Genomic DNA, 15,571 nt, shown 5'->3' with positions numbered 1-15,571 from the left:
TTTTTTACGAACATCCATATTGACAGTTTTTTCAAAACAACAAAATTAATGAAAAACTTAATCATTATTGTAAGAGTTTTTACATCAAAAATTTTGTAGTCGAGTTCAGTAACGGTTCTATATAGTGTCTCATAGTAACACCGGCAGCTCCTGACCTTCGTTTACACAGTACAAAAAATTTTGATTTTTTTTTTCTACTATCATGTCAATACTTAAATTTCTCGTGTCACCCCTACTATAAAATCTTGCGTCTGCCCTTGGTTAAACTTGTAAATTTAGATGTTTTTTTTGTTGAAACTAATACAATATTTTATATAATATTAATATATTAGTACAAATGTTGTATATTTGTAGCCAACTACGAATGACCAACTTATATAAAAACAATTAAGGATTTTCTAACATGTATAAAAAATATTATCATAATTAATGTAAAATCCATTAATTATAATAAATATTATCATAATTAAATATAAAATACATTAATAACCTTCATAATTAATATATTTTATATTTAATTATGATAATATTTGTTATAATTAATATTTTTTATATGTGTCCTTAATACAAATCGATTAATACAAATCGATGGCTCATTAGAAAAGCTCTAATGTTATATAGCTTTTTAAAGCCTTTTAATTAAATTGATTAGTTTGTGATTATTTGTTACGAAAAAACTTAACAATAGATGCTATTCCAGAGTTATATCATATATTCAAGGAATGAGTCATCATTTATACCAGAATATCATACTATTAATTAGTTTTTATGAAAACGAGATCTGTATAATTATACTTCGCTAGCAAATTGTGTATATATATATATATATATATATATATATATATATATATATATATATATATATATATATATATATATATATATATATATATATATGTGTGGGCAAGCGAGAGAACGTACAACAACAGTGACCATTATAAAACTTGCTGGGTTTCCAAAAAGAAGATATATATGGAAGATAGTATGTTAGATCTGCCGGATTTAGTATTCGATGAAAAAGTGAGTAACAAGAGAGTAAGAGATGGCGAAGAGGAAATCAATATAGGAAGACTCGAAAAGAGGCCAAGTGGCATTTTTGGTGTTAATGGTGGTGGAGACTGCGATAAAGATCCAGTAAATGAAGGATTGGAAGCAAGTGGTGGTGGTGGTGGGATCATCGACACTTTCATTTCAAATGTTTTTCACCAGAATGAAAGTGTTATAGAAGGAGAAGTTGAAGTTGGTGGTTTAATGAAAAGTGATGTAACTGATGTTGTAGTTGAAGAGAAAAGCGAAGATTTATGCATCGGTAGTAGTGGAGGGCATGGTGGAGACGATGGTGGTGACGGAGAAAGTGGCGGTGGACGAGGTGGTGGGATTATCAACACTTTCATTTCAAATATGTTTCACCATAATGGAAGTGGAGATGATGGTGGTGATCAAGCGAAAACTGATTTACTTAATGAAGATGGTGGTGGTGGGCCTGGTGGCAGTGTTGAACGAGCGGATCTCGTTGCAGAAAAGCTGCCTGAGAAGACCAACACTGTGCCTGATTTGTCTAGTAAACATCTTACAGGTATATATGCATATAACCACTGCTTTTTAACGATAGATCTTGCTTTTATAAGATATATTTCTACCATTTGAATTCTCATGTGTGTTTTACAATAACAATGGATCAGGGCAAAAACTAAACATGCGACCAGATGATTATTCAGAAAGAGTATTTTTCCTAAACAATAACTGAAGCTGATCGCATAGTATGCCACGTTGAAGCACTGGAGCATTCAAAGTCGACCAAGTTCAAATTCATGGATGATATTGATCTACGTGTTGCTAATTTTATTTGATGCTTTCTTAACAGTTGAAGAAGATAGTTTTTGAGGATTTTAGATTTACATGATTCGTAATGTAACTTGAACTCAAAATACTAGTTTTATACCGCATACTAATTGACTCCTCGAGTTCTTGGTGTTTCTTTTTTTGTCATTCTTCCAATTTTTATATTTTGCGTATTTCATGGTTCAATCCGATGAAGGATTTAATTTTAAATTACATCTTAGGTCTCCAACTTTTGCTGATTTTACAAATTTGGTCTCAAAATATTTTCTCTGTAATTTTGCAAAGGTTTTTGTATGGTTTTGGTCCATTAAGGGGCTATTCAATAACCTCTCAATAATGGCACCATTCAAAGATCGCCTCTAAATTGGTCTACATTCAACATGTTTGAATGTTGTTTGAATATTTGATACAACATCTGAATGACTTCTGAACCGTTTTTAGTAAACTAATTAAAAAAACTAGCTTCTAGTTGATAAAATTGATGTTTGATAAGCTAGCTAATAACTTAGTTATAAATATAAAATTACATAGCATAATATGAATATGTAGAATAATGCTTTTGTTTTGTAAATTACATGTTGAAACGAGTAATTCATTTGTAAAGAAGAGAATTGAAAGGGGGAGAAGATGATTTGGCGAAATTGAAAGGGGATTTTATGAAAAAGTGAGTAGCTTGGAAATTGGAATCGGAGGACGGCTACCCTTCAAATTATAAGAAAACTACAAAAGAGACCCTGTAATTTGAGTTATTGACTTATTGTATGAGTAAATCAAATCAAAACAAAACAAAAATAACTTAAATTTAGACATAAAAAATATTAGTATTGAATTATTATTATTATTAATTAACTAAAAATATGGATGTAAACTTATTAAGAAATTAAATATATACTATTAACATAAATTGTTTTAAGTTAATTTTAATACATATTAAATACAATTTTATGCTGTTTAAATGTATAATCAAGACAAATAATAATCATCATTTATATCATGTCCTATATAATAATATATTTCTTTTTAACCCAATACTTATATATTTTCCTATTTATCAAAGTTACGTATGTCCTATATGATGATATTTTTTCAATTCAATAGTTCATCATCTTTATATTTCATCTTATTTTCTTTTGTCAAAATCATTTCAAACGAGTTTATAAAAACATTTGACTATAGTGAAAAAGACATGTTTGCCCTTGCATTCTCATACAATCATAACTAAATATTACATTTTTTACAACAAATTTTGATGACTTCATCTTAAAAAAATAAAAAAAGTGTCGAATAACATTAAACACATCCAAACACCCCAATACAAACATGATTTGCATCCTCCTTTAACGTGTAAGCTACAACAAATATTGTTGTGAATAGATAGAAAATATGAACTCTGTCCATTTATAAACTATAAAACTCGATAAAGTGATGAAAAATCCACATAAACAAAAAGTCCCACAATAACACGAGTATATATTTTGTAATAATTTTGACAAAGGGTAACATTGGAATTTAATAAAGTTTGAGCTTGAGTAACCATTTTCCAAACAAAATATGAAGTTGATTCTAGAGGTCTCTGGTTCTTTGCCTTAATTGATTCAGCTCATTCTCTATTTCAAGATCCGGAAATGGATATGCTGCTTTTGAGTTGGAAACCGTTGTTCTCCCTGGTGGAAGCTCTCCTTTCTGTAAAATCCCAAAAATGCCCTTACGGAAGGAAAAATAATGATAACTTGATGGACTTGCTTGCAATGGATCTTGGAGAAAGTGGTGGAAAAGGTTTGTTTATTTTACCTTAAAATATTATTAAATTCGAAATGAAGCATATTCATCTGATTTTGTAATGAAGGGTGATAATGTCATTTCATTAATGTTTAAAAGGAAAAAAGGAGAGAAAATAAATACCTTTGTGGTTCCAGATAGTTCCTTCTTTAAGCTTGCAAGATCATCATCAACTGATGAGCTCTCCAGCATTGCAAACTGCAAAAGGGTAAATTCAGAAAGAATGACTTAATCCAATAAGCTAAATATTATAAAAAAAAAGAAAATATACCTTTCCTTCAAGATCATCAGTTGTTAGCTGATTAAGGGCTTCTGCTTGAGACTCCATGGTCATAACTAACATAAAAAAAAAAAGAGTTAGAAGGGCATTCATGTCTTTTTGTTTTGTTTTAAGATAGAAAGAAAGGGAACCTTTTTCTTCCATCTTCTCAAATGCTGAAAGAGCACTGCTTGTATTCACATTCCCCAACATTTCACTTACTTTTGTTGCAGTTCTATACAAAAAAAAAAAATACATTAACTCCAACAAGTTATAGCAAAATGTCAATGTTATTAAAAAAAAAAAAAAAAAAAAAAAACTAACTTTGCAGACTGTGCACGTGCTTTGAGAGTATCTTTCTTTGACTTAGCCTCTTGTATCTTGCTTTCTAGAATCTGTTAAGAGAAATGTATTATAGATTTGGAAATAAGCAAAAATTTCAGATCTTGGAAACAATATTTAAAAAGAGGTGAAAAATATACCCGAGTGTTATTCACAAGATTATCCACAACACCTTTCTGCTGATCAAGTTGAGTCCTCAAAGAAGCTGCATTGTCCTATAAAATAATACAATACAAATATACAATCATATATTTTTATATAAAATATCAAAATCATTATGAGTGATTTATAGATCTAAAAAAAAATGAAGTCTTACAGCATAAGATTTACGCCTCTTTAAAGCTTCACGTGCAAGATCTTCATCTCCCTTACTAAGAGCAAGTTGTGCTCTTTTGTACCTACAAATTTAATTCTTTTTTTTTTATTAAAAAAACATTTATAAAAAAAAAGTCTATGGTGACTCACCAGTCTTCAGAAGCTTGCTCAGCAGCTTTATATTTGTTCTCCAACCTCTTTTGAGATGCCAAAACCTTCACAACCAAAATCATGAAATTAGTTTCATATCCAAAAGTAAATAAATATATATAAATAAATAAAAAATGAAAGTGTACTTGAGCTGTAGCTTGACGCATCTTTATTAGATCATCATTCATTTCAAGAACAGCTTGCTCTAAGATCTTTTCTGGATCTTCAAAGGTGCTAACCAGTGCATTTGCATAGGACTAACAGATCAAAAATAACAATTTAAAACCAAAAAAAAAAAAAAAACTATATGACATGATGAATATCCAAATAATAACCTAACCTTGACAACTCGTGCAAAACGATCAAAAAGATTCATGCGAATTCCATAACATCTTGTATTTCTAGGGTGATCTATTTGTACTCTAACCTTTAGGGATCCAACTGCAACACAAATGTAAAACCATTAAAAGGACTTTTTCATCATTTTTCACATATTTACTTACCTCTACAAATTCCTTATCTTTCATCATTGATTATGTTGACTAAATGAAAGGAATAGCAATGTGCTTTAAGTTATTGTTTGTTATGGCAATCTTGAAAGACACTGTTAACTTTGAAAACTCATCCACAAAGGTGGGATGATTATAAGAACAATTAGCATCGTTTAACTACTAACTTATTCACTTCAATCCGAGTAACCTTATCAACATCATTGAGAAAACGCACAAATCTAGAAGATTAAGGGTTTATGCTTGACACAACAGAAAGTTTAACTAATGAAATTTGTAGAAGTTATAACAATAAAAAAGGATGAATCATGTTAAAAACTCATAAATTTTGAAATGGGTCCTGAGTATATTAATCAGTAAGTTACCTCCAGAACCAAAGAACGATGTCCTGTTAGTTGGAATCTTGCAAAATCCAATTCTGGTAGAAGAATCCTGTAATGAAGCTGATGTTGTTGAAGCGATACTTAACCCTGCAACAGGTGCTCTCAGTGCCATTGAATTCTTTGATGAATTAAAACCAAAACCACCTTACGTCGACCAAAATCCCCAATTTGTAACAAGTCGGAAGATTTATTTTATATACAAAGGGATAATCGAAGGTTTTCGTGCTGCTAGTCTTCTATGTTTTGGGGGTTTCGTACTTGTGGTGGTGATTGTATTGCAACCTTCGTTTGGGTTGTGCGAATTGCGATGAGGGAAAACTTGACGAAATTTAACCGAAGTGGCTTATAAAGTATGAACCATGTTGTAAATCAATGGCCCAAGTTACTGGTGTTAAAAGCAGACAATAGCCAAACTATGCTGCCCAAACTACCCGAATCCGATACCCGATAACTTGGGATTTCCAGTATTGCAAAAAAAAAAAAAAAAAAAAAAAAAACTCTTTTTTTAACTAATCAGTTAAATGTCAAAATGACACTTTTATTTTAATTTTTATATTTTATATGGATTTTATAGGCTAATTTTCATACATTATTTCAAAATAGTAGAATGATAATTGAATCTAGATTTTAAACGAGACAATAAATCATTTCCTTCTTCGGTATGTATCTCTATCTAAACGTAATTGTTTGGACTAAAATTCAATTATCGCATAGTATGCAATGTGATAAGTTTTCGAGCTAAACATTAACATACAATATGAAGATTTACCAAATCCCTAAAAATATTATTATTTTTCTGGCTCCAATCTTTATTTCTCAATGAGATAGATTATGATTTGTCCATGTGTCATATTAACATGTCTCAAAGTCATTACGTTAGGGTGTGATGCCAATGGTAAGTGGTAAAACAATACAAGTTATTCTTTTTTTAAATCATGTATTTGGGTATACCCGGATTTTTTTACACCTACCCGATACCCGAACTAATTAAATACCAGGTTAACCTAATACTCGAAATTTCATACCCAATACCTGATCCGACATAATTTACCTGGATTCAGAACGGATCAGACGAGTAGTTCAGGTTTGATTATTTTCATACCCAATACTCGAAATTTTATACCCAATACCTGATCCGACATAATTTATCTGGATTCAGAACGGGTCAGACGAGGAGTTCAACTTTGATTATTTTCAACAGACCTAGTAAAAAACTAAAATAAATTAAATTCTTAAGATAATCTAAAATGTTGTATATCCAATTGTTATTTGTAGCGATATATTATTAGGTTTTACATATTATTTGATTTATTAAAACTATTAATTACTATCATATAGAAAGTAAATATATCAAAAAAGGTTATTCACAAACATAAACTAAAATCATAATTTTAAATTTTGAGTTTCTACGCTCAGTAAAACCTCTTATATTAAAGAGTTAATGGCCTCAAAGGGTAACAAACTTTGATTTTCGTCTTATATAATAAAACGATATTGTTTTCATCCAATATTTATTCAATTTTTTTGTTTATATATTTAGAGGTTTACAAAGACAATTTTCTAATCTTATATGCAGGAAATACTTTTCTAAAACTTAAAAATTAAAAAATAACGATTTGTGAACCACCTAAACGGTTATGAAAATCATGAAAATACCTTAGCTCATGATCTAACCATAAGTTACTTATTGTCTGTTTTTAATCAAGTATGAAAGTTTTATTAAATTTTGACACCAAAAGTAAGTTCGGCAAAATACGAAAAAATAAGGTTTTGTAATACCGATTTCACCTCTATAGATTTAGATGTTTTTGCTAAAAAAAACCAGATTAAAAACCGAACTAGTTCTAACACAAGCTGATTTTGATTTTTGTTGAACAAAATGATCACGGGAAAAAATCCGGTTTTTAACCCTATACATATGGATTGTGGAGCATGACCGACTGGGCCCGATTTCAATGGTAAACTAAAAGTTGGGCCTGATATGCTGACCGGCCGGCCTAATTCAAGCCCAATGGTGATTTTGTGGGTTTATAAGCGTAGGATTTAGGGTTTTTTCCAGAGCTTCGATTTAAGAAGATCGTTTCGGGTGCGGCATCGAGTTGCAGAGAAGTGGCGAGGAGAGGAGCAGGCTAGCCGAAAAATTCAACCGGAGATTTAGATCTCCCGCCGGACACCGCGACCATGGTATAATTCATGTTTATTTCTCTGAACTGTTTCTATGTAATGTTTATTCTGTATGTAAAATTCATATGCATGTTAGGTTAATTTTAATGCATATACATTCAATTGTGTCTTCATTCTTGATGATTATTTGCTTTTCGAAAACTTATAATTTGTTGGCCTGGTCACGAGCCTATTAAAAAAAAACCTGGAAAATCGAGCTCGTGTATTGACCTTCTTAAAGTTCGTACTTATATTCCTCTGTTGATACTTTTGAGTGACATTCATCAATTGTCTCTTCATTTTGACAACTGAAGGATAAAGTAAAGAAGGCAAGATATCGTTTCAGTCATCGTTATTTCGATTGATGATCTGATTGTTGCTTGTCCACAATTTATGCATATAAAGTTACCCTAAGCTTATTTCTGCTACTTTCGTAGCAAATACCTTCTAAATTACAACTTGTTAGCTTAATGTTTGTTATCTAACAAACCTTTTTCACCGTAATTAAAGGCTCGAGGATTAAAGAAACACATGAAGAGGCTCAATGCCCCGAAGCATTGGATGCTTGACAAACTTGGTGGTGCTTTTGTAAGCAGATTCTTCTTTCACCTCTCTCTGTAATAACTCACATTTTTCCTTTTTTTCCACTTATTTAATCTTCAATTTTGGTTTATTCAGGCTCCTAAACCATCATCTGGGCCCCACAAATCCCGTGAATGTTTGCCCTTGATCCTTATCCTTCGTAATAGGTTGAAATATGCATTGACATATCGTGAGGTTCAATCTATCTTAATGCAACGACATGTTCTTGTTGACAACAAAGTTAGAACTGACAAAACTTATCCAGCTGGATTCATGGATGTTGTTTCAATCCCCAAAACCAATGAAAACTTTCGTCTTCTTTATGACACAAAAGGTCGATTCAGACTACATTCAGTTAGAGATGAAGAAGCTAAGGTAAGTGGTAAAATTAGTTTAAGTAATTAATTCTGTAATTAGTTTTGTTTTTAACTTTTGTTTTGCAGTTTAAATTGTGCAAGGTAAGATCAGTCCAATTTGGGTCAAAGGGCATTCCCTACATCAACACATATGATGGAAGAACAATCCGTTACCCGGACCCACTAATCAAAGCCAATGACACAATCAAGCTCGACCTCGACTCAAACAAAATTGTTGATTTTATCAAATTCGATGTTGGGAATGTTGTGATGGTGACAGGTGGCAGAAACACAGGGCGTGTTGGGATTCTTAAGAACAGGGAGAAACATAAGGGGAGTTTTGAAACAGTTCATATTCAAGATTCAACTGGACATGAATTTGCTACTCGATTGGGGAATGTGTTTACTCTTGGAAAAGGGTCAAAGCCTTGGGTGTCTCTTCCTAAAGGGAAGGGTATTAAGTTGACTATCATTGAGGAGGCTAGGAAAAGAAGAGCTGCTCAAGATGCTGTTGCTTAAGTTTGGGTTTGGTTTTTATGTTTTTGTTTTCTTGAAAGAGGTTTTGAAGTTATGTTTTTGTGTTACAAGTTATGGTTTAGGGTTATATGAGAACGGAATGCACAATAATTTTTGTAGCAAGTTGGTAAAAACTTCTGTTAAATGTTTATTTATTATTATGTTTACCTTTTGATGTTCAACTATATGTTTATAAAATCTCTCTCTCTCTCTCTCTCTCTCTCTAATTGAGTGAATTTAATATGTTGGGAAATATGCTATTTCAATGTGTTGTGGGTTGAGAAAAATAAAAGAACTAAAAGAGAAAAAACAGTTATGACAATGGATTAAATGGGTTGAGAGATTTGTGGTTTAATGTTCGTATATGTTTTTATTTTGATTATTATTTAAATCAATCTAAGTTATATAAAACGGAAAGTTTCATTAAAATCGAATTGCCAAGTATATAATAAAAGATAAGACATTTGAAATTAAAAAGACAAAACATTAACATAAAAATATCACCGCTTCTATCCATATCGTGGTGCAATTTTGTGCTCTTGACAACTTGTCAAAACTCTAGATACCGGAAATATTTATTGTTACCAAGACAGAAAATTTCAAGAGTCATGTTTAATAGCATTTCATCATTTTCACCATTTTCCTAATTACACATCACTATGTTAAATAAAACGTCAAAATGTGTTATAAAACTGAACTATCATTTTGTTTGTGTGCTTCCATTTGGTGTAAATTTGCTTTTTGACAGAGATGAATACCGAAGGTTTGAAAGCCGTGAAAAATAGAGATAGTTGTTTGTATTCATTTTGGTTGAAAAGTATTTTAAATTTGAAATTTTGAAAAAAAATAACAGATAGTTTTTGAAAAATAAGTATATTTTTAAAAAGTGTTGGATTTTTTTAGAAATTACAAATATTTTTTTTGCTATCCTCTACACCAACTCACCGAGTTGGCTCGCCAACCCAGCATACCAAGATGTGGCAGGTTTTTGCCGAGGTAGGCTAGCAATTGCCATTGCCGAGGAGATATCAAAGCTACAACCTCTAGCCTATGAAGATGTATGGATTTTGATAGAAAAAGTTAAGCCGAAGAAAAAACAAAAATAAACTAAAATGCCTTAAGAACATGTAATGTGTCGTATACGTTACACAATACACATGTTATGATTTCAATGAAGATTGAATAACACTTTTACTTTTCGAGACCAACAAGTAAAATTATTTACTTGAAATAGAAATATGAAAAACAAAACAATACAATTAGTTTTTTAATTTTTGTATATTAAAGGAACGAAATCTAAAGTTGACTTTGTTAAAGTATGTCCATCTAAGTAGTTTGTCGAACAGTGGCAGCAGGTCAACCAAAGATAATCAATCACATTTGGTAGGGAGCACATGCTCTATACTTGCCAATTTGCCACTATCCTCTTTAATTTTCCACCATTATCAAGCGACTGAAGTAGATAATTGATATTGATCAGAAAGGAGAACCCCATGAATTATATTGATTTAACAAGCTAAATGTATTCGAAATAATGATAATACGTCTTATATATGTTTTTTTATATAATTTATAAAAAAAAGATTATTGTATATATTTTGTATGCAAAAAAGTGGAGGTGGTACAAACTACAAACACAAAATACAGAAGAAAAATCAACAAATCGTTTGACTAAATGGCTCCATCACCACCTTCTAATATTTAAATACCTATTTTAATTCGAATCTTCGATAACAATAACAAAATTAAGCAAAAAATGCCAACAATCCTTCCTACTCATTTTGTCTGTTTATTCAATCTAACTTTACGATAGCATATTCTCTCACCTCATACATTAATTTTCCTTTTTCGTGATACAGTCCAATTAATGATATATAATTGTCTTTTGCCTTAATTAGAAAAAAATAGAGTTCCTTTTGTATTGTTCAGTTTCTTGTAAATAGTCATTGTACAAAGCTTGAGAGAATTTACATTTTTGTAAACCCTATATTTTAATATAACCATCTTGTTTGACAAACTAGCTTATGAAATATTAATGGTTGATAAAAATAACTTGCAAGCTAGATTGCAGTGTAACATAAATAGACATTCAAATATATAACTTAAAGAAAAAAGAATAAATATAATCGTGGCATATTTTGAATATTTATAAAAAAACTCCATAAGTATTTTACTAAGACCAACTCCAACTAACCACTAAAACACAATTATAAAGGCCAATAAAGTGGTGTTCTCATTCCAATCAACCTTTAAAAAACATCATTTTAGTGTTCCCTGGGGTAACTTCACACACCAAACATGAAGGCCAAACTACTTGGCCTCTAAAAATCACAACTTTAGTGATTGGTTGGAATGCAAACACTATTTTAGTGTTAACAAATCACCAATTTAGTGATTTATGGTTGGAGTTGCTCTAAACGTGAAAAAAATAAAAATTCATTATCATCCTTAGTCATTTTCCCAATGAAATATTTCAGTGATCATTTTACGAGCTATATGCATGAAACTACAACAATGACACCTACAATACGACGTGTCTCAGCCTCTACACGAATGACTTTTATCCTTGTCAAAGAAAAACTTTCTTTGTAGTGAAATATTTCTACTTTTATGGTAGTCAAAGAAACTCTCTTGTAGTGAAATATTTCTTTTTTCATAAAGAAACATGACAATATTTAAATAGAGTTGAAACTATTTTTGAGTGTATGATCAAGTTTCTTTGCGCATTCTTAAATGGGTAGTGCTAAGCCTTTTATTTAAAACATAAAAAAATGGTCTCATGACAGTTGATATAATTTGAATCATTAGGCTCCTTTGTCTTGTAGGGTGTCACTTACTTTCTTGTCCATTGTTATTTGTGTTGTAGCAATTAAACATTATATATATATATATATATATATATATATATATATATATATATATATATATATATGTCGATTGTGAGTGAGTAAGGAATTGAAGTTGAAGTAGAGTTGTCGACAATGAGGAGGTGGAAGGGCTGCTATTGTTTCAAATTCAGAAATTCTTTCATTTTATCAACAAAAGACATACTTTTGAAGCTGAAATCATGCTTCACAAACAAAGCAAAAGGTAAAGACCATAGATGATCTCTTTATCTCTCCCTTCATCTCCCCATAGGATCAAGGAGAAACCTACATTTTTTGCAGGGTATGCACAAAAATATCATAAAGTCCTTGATTGAAAGACTCAAACCTACGATCATCTTGCTTCCTTTAAGAGCTCTTTATCTCTAATATGTGTATGTGTATTTGTGTATTGCAGGGCATAAGAATGGATTGGTGAGTCTTTACAAAGACATGGAGGCTTGTGGGGGATACGAAGATATACAAGTGATGTGGGAAATGGTTCATTCTTCATCTCATTCTTCAAATGTCAAAACGATTAAACGCAATGATAAACCCTTTTATTGGAGATTTTGTTTGGATACAACTTAAGAACTTTCTTTTTTTCTATCCCCAATTCAGCCTTTTCCTTTTCAACCCAAATCACTAGTATTGATTATCTTAATAGGTAGGGGTATTATGGACAATTTCCACATCCATGAACGTGTAATTAGTACATCAACATATATGTTAAGTGGAATAGTTATTTTATCATAATTGTCTTGGTATAAAGCAGAACATATTAACACCATGACCAAAATTTCACTCTACAGAGTGCATGAACTTTTTTTTAATATCAGCTCAAAGATTCAATTTGCGAGCAAAATAACAATTTTTTGAAGTCCAAATGCATTTTTGCATTATCTTGTAAAGTTAATTAATTATAACTTTAGCTAAGTTTTCATTTCCATAACATATACCCTTCATGAAATTTCCAGAACTTAGATCCCCAAAATCATTAGCAAAATAACAATTAATATTCAATAGACTACGGTAGAGGGACACATATACTGGTTTTGAACTGGTTTTCTCTAGACTGATTTTGGTTATATCAGTTTGATTTTTTCAGTTTTTTTGGAAGTAAAATTAGGTTAGAAAACCGGTTGGGTTCGGTTATAGTAGAAAAACCGGGAAAAAAAACATGTTTCAGTTATTTATACAAACCTATATAAAACCAGCAGTTTGATTTTCATTGAACAGGTTATTTAAAAATCGGTTAGATTTAATTAAAAAATGGGTTTACTTTGTGCACCTCTAGACTAGGGGCCAACATCAGAATTTCTAAATAATCCTTAAAACTAGGCGGGTCAAATTCGATCCGATTCGTCCCTAATTCTACACTTCTACACAAGGTCACAAGCTAACAAGTCTTAGGCCCATTGGGCATACACCTAATTGCTTCCAAGTTCCAACAGCCTTTGCATTCTGAAAAATTTCTCAATTTCAATAATGATATGTATGGGTTTATTTGTGATGCATATGAGCCTTCTAATCGGTCTTGTTTGGGCTTTAGATTTTGATTGTTATGATGGGGAACTTGTTATGACACCTTACTCGTGTCGTGATTTAGAAAAATACAATGAATTTTTTTTTTTGGTGATAAATACAAGTATTAGAATTGGTATGTTTGAAGGTAGTTAATATAACTAAATTAGTTTTTACTCGTCTTTAAATTAAAGAACATATTCATTTGCCAATTTGAAAAACAATGATGACTATTAATCTATTATCCAGTATGACAATTATTTGTTTCAAACTTGGCTAATAAATATATAGATTGCGACAGTTAAAAAAAGTTTGATAGTATTTATGTTTAATAAAGATACATCCATGACACTTCCTATACCAACAGACATGTACATACCATTTGACTTTAAGCAACCAAGGTAATGTTTAAGAAAATGAACTTTCGTAAGCATGCATCAAAATTTGAACACTAAATGGAAGTATCTTCTACAAGTTAAGAAACAAATAATAAAAATATGCAAGTGGGTCCACATACAAAATGCACTATTCGAAATATTTGGATATATACGGTTTTGAACAAAGTAGTTGCCACTTTTCTACTTTTTTATCACTATTTACTTATGTTTGTATATATAGCCTTCTAATAATACGCTATTAAAGATGGTATAGTGCACTTTGTTCATAATTGCAATTCAACTTTCAAAGTTTAGTTGTATCACCTACAGTTGGGCTTTGGGCTAGTTGGAGGATTAATAAGACAAAGTTGAAGATGTGGTTTGGAAGCTTATATAATAACTACCTTCTAGAGTACAAGAGTTTCTACCTTCTAACATGAGTTATAGTTTATGTTTGGTATAAGGTATGGCTTTATAACTCATTATTCGGATTCATTGTCATGCAATTTACATTATCAGTACATAATTCTGGTTTGACTTTATCACTCATTATCGTGTATGTATGGCATACTACTTTTTTGGGGTATCGAAATCAGAGGTGGCGTTTTGCAAAGATGATAAAATGAAACAACCATATAACATGATAAAAAGTACATACGGAAAAGGATTTCAATATTCTTTATGATTGTAATTAACAGTTTTTTTGTTGACTATATTTTATGGTTGTTATTTTGAGTTTGGACATGTATGTTAAAATACAATATAATATCTATGATATATATTTTTGTTATGGTTAAATGGAATAAACAATGTCTATAAATAACAATTGTTTTTAGTGTAAAAAATGACGCATTTTGAGTATAAAAAAGATTTCCATTATTGTAATTAAAATCATAATAGTTGCATCTGAGTGTAAAAAAGGTTATGATTTTTATAATTAAAACCATAAGAGTGTAACAAGGTTACATTTTTGTGACTACAACAATAATAAAAGTTGCATTTGAGTGTAAAGAAAGTTGTATTTGAGTATAAAAATGTTGCACTAAAATGGTTGATTTTTTATAAAAATTGCAACTTTTTAAAAAAAGGGTCGTACACATTTTCTAACAAAATGGTTGCTTGAGGTCTAAGAGAACTTCATCTAACATGTCCCTCGTTAAAGGTGCTTTAGGCCTAATACAAACTTTCCAAGGCTTAATACAACTTTTTATCGAGTTGTATTAACTTCATTTTGTTGTAGTGTGTGGTTTATTACATTTTAGTAAATTCATCAACCAATCTAGCCATCGGTAAAAGATTTCTTTAAGCATAATATTAACTAGTGTTGTAATCATTTTCCTATCTTATTTTGTCATAGCCTTTTTGGCTTTTCTTGTATGACTTCTAGTTAGACGTTCTATTTTTTAAGATAATCTCCAATGGAAGGTCTGATTATTTAGATCAATCCCATATAATGTTTTTTTATACTATGAAAGAAGATAAATTTTTAGGTCATATATGTATCAAACACATTTATTCTACTAAATGTGTTTTGGGATATTCACAAAACTAACCATTTTCAATAAGTAGGTATCACATAATAACCATCTTTTTCAGGAAACACCAAAATG

At 30.6% G+C, this 15,571-nt stretch overlaps 3 protein-coding genes and 1 non-coding gene across 4 annotated transcripts; 3 read left to right on the top strand and 1 right to left on the bottom strand.

The window, feature by feature from the left end:
- Positions 1-924: 924 nt before the first annotated feature.
- Positions 925-1,968, top strand: LOC145138882 (uncharacterized). Its single transcript, XM_079072896.1, has 2 exons — positions 925-1,576; positions 1,683-1,968. The coding sequence occupies exons 1-2, from the start codon at positions 973-975 to the stop codon at positions 1,745-1,747; spliced, it is 669 nt and encodes a 222-aa protein (XP_078929022.1). The 5' UTR covers positions 925-972; the 3' UTR covers positions 1,748-1,968.
- A 1,271-nt stretch (positions 1,969-3,239) lies between these two features.
- PTAC4 (plastid transcriptionally active 4) lies at positions 3,240-5,937 on the bottom strand. The gene is made up of 11 exons (XM_079074319.1): positions 5,562-5,937; positions 5,028-5,128; positions 4,834-4,944; positions 4,688-4,752; positions 4,539-4,620; positions 4,363-4,437; positions 4,205-4,275; positions 4,033-4,115; positions 3,893-3,957; positions 3,745-3,819; positions 3,240-3,525 (listed from the first exon to the last, which is right to left on the bottom strand). Exons 1-11 carry the CDS (start codon positions 5,689-5,691, stop codon positions 3,406-3,408), a joined length of 978 nt encoding a protein of 325 aa, XP_078930445.1. The 5' UTR covers positions 5,692-5,937; the 3' UTR covers positions 3,240-3,405.
- A 1,703-nt stretch (positions 5,938-7,640) lies between these two features.
- On the top strand, positions 7,641-9,378 carry LOC145137624 (small ribosomal subunit protein eS4z). Its single transcript, XM_079071751.1, has 4 exons — positions 7,641-7,763; positions 8,253-8,330; positions 8,421-8,699; positions 8,768-9,378. Exons 1-4 carry the CDS (start codon positions 7,761-7,763, stop codon positions 9,197-9,199), a joined length of 792 nt encoding a protein of 263 aa, XP_078927877.1. The 5' UTR covers positions 7,641-7,760; the 3' UTR covers positions 9,200-9,378.
- Positions 8,007-8,132, top strand: LOC145141494 (small nucleolar RNA snoR111). Its single transcript, XR_013722701.1, has one exon. It is a non-coding gene; the product is annotated as a small nucleolar RNA snoR111 (small nucleolar RNA).
- Positions 9,379-15,571: the final 6,193 nt, after the last annotated feature.

The sequence above is a fragment of the Lactuca virosa genome, chromosome 9, assembly GCF_052849685.1.
Source record: "Lactuca virosa cultivar CGN04683 chromosome 9, Lactuca_virosa_CGN04683_v6, whole genome shotgun sequence".
Taxonomy (NCBI): Eukaryota; Viridiplantae; Streptophyta; class Magnoliopsida; order Asterales; family Asteraceae; genus Lactuca; species Lactuca virosa.
This window is presented reverse-complemented; position numbering and strand designations above follow the sequence as displayed.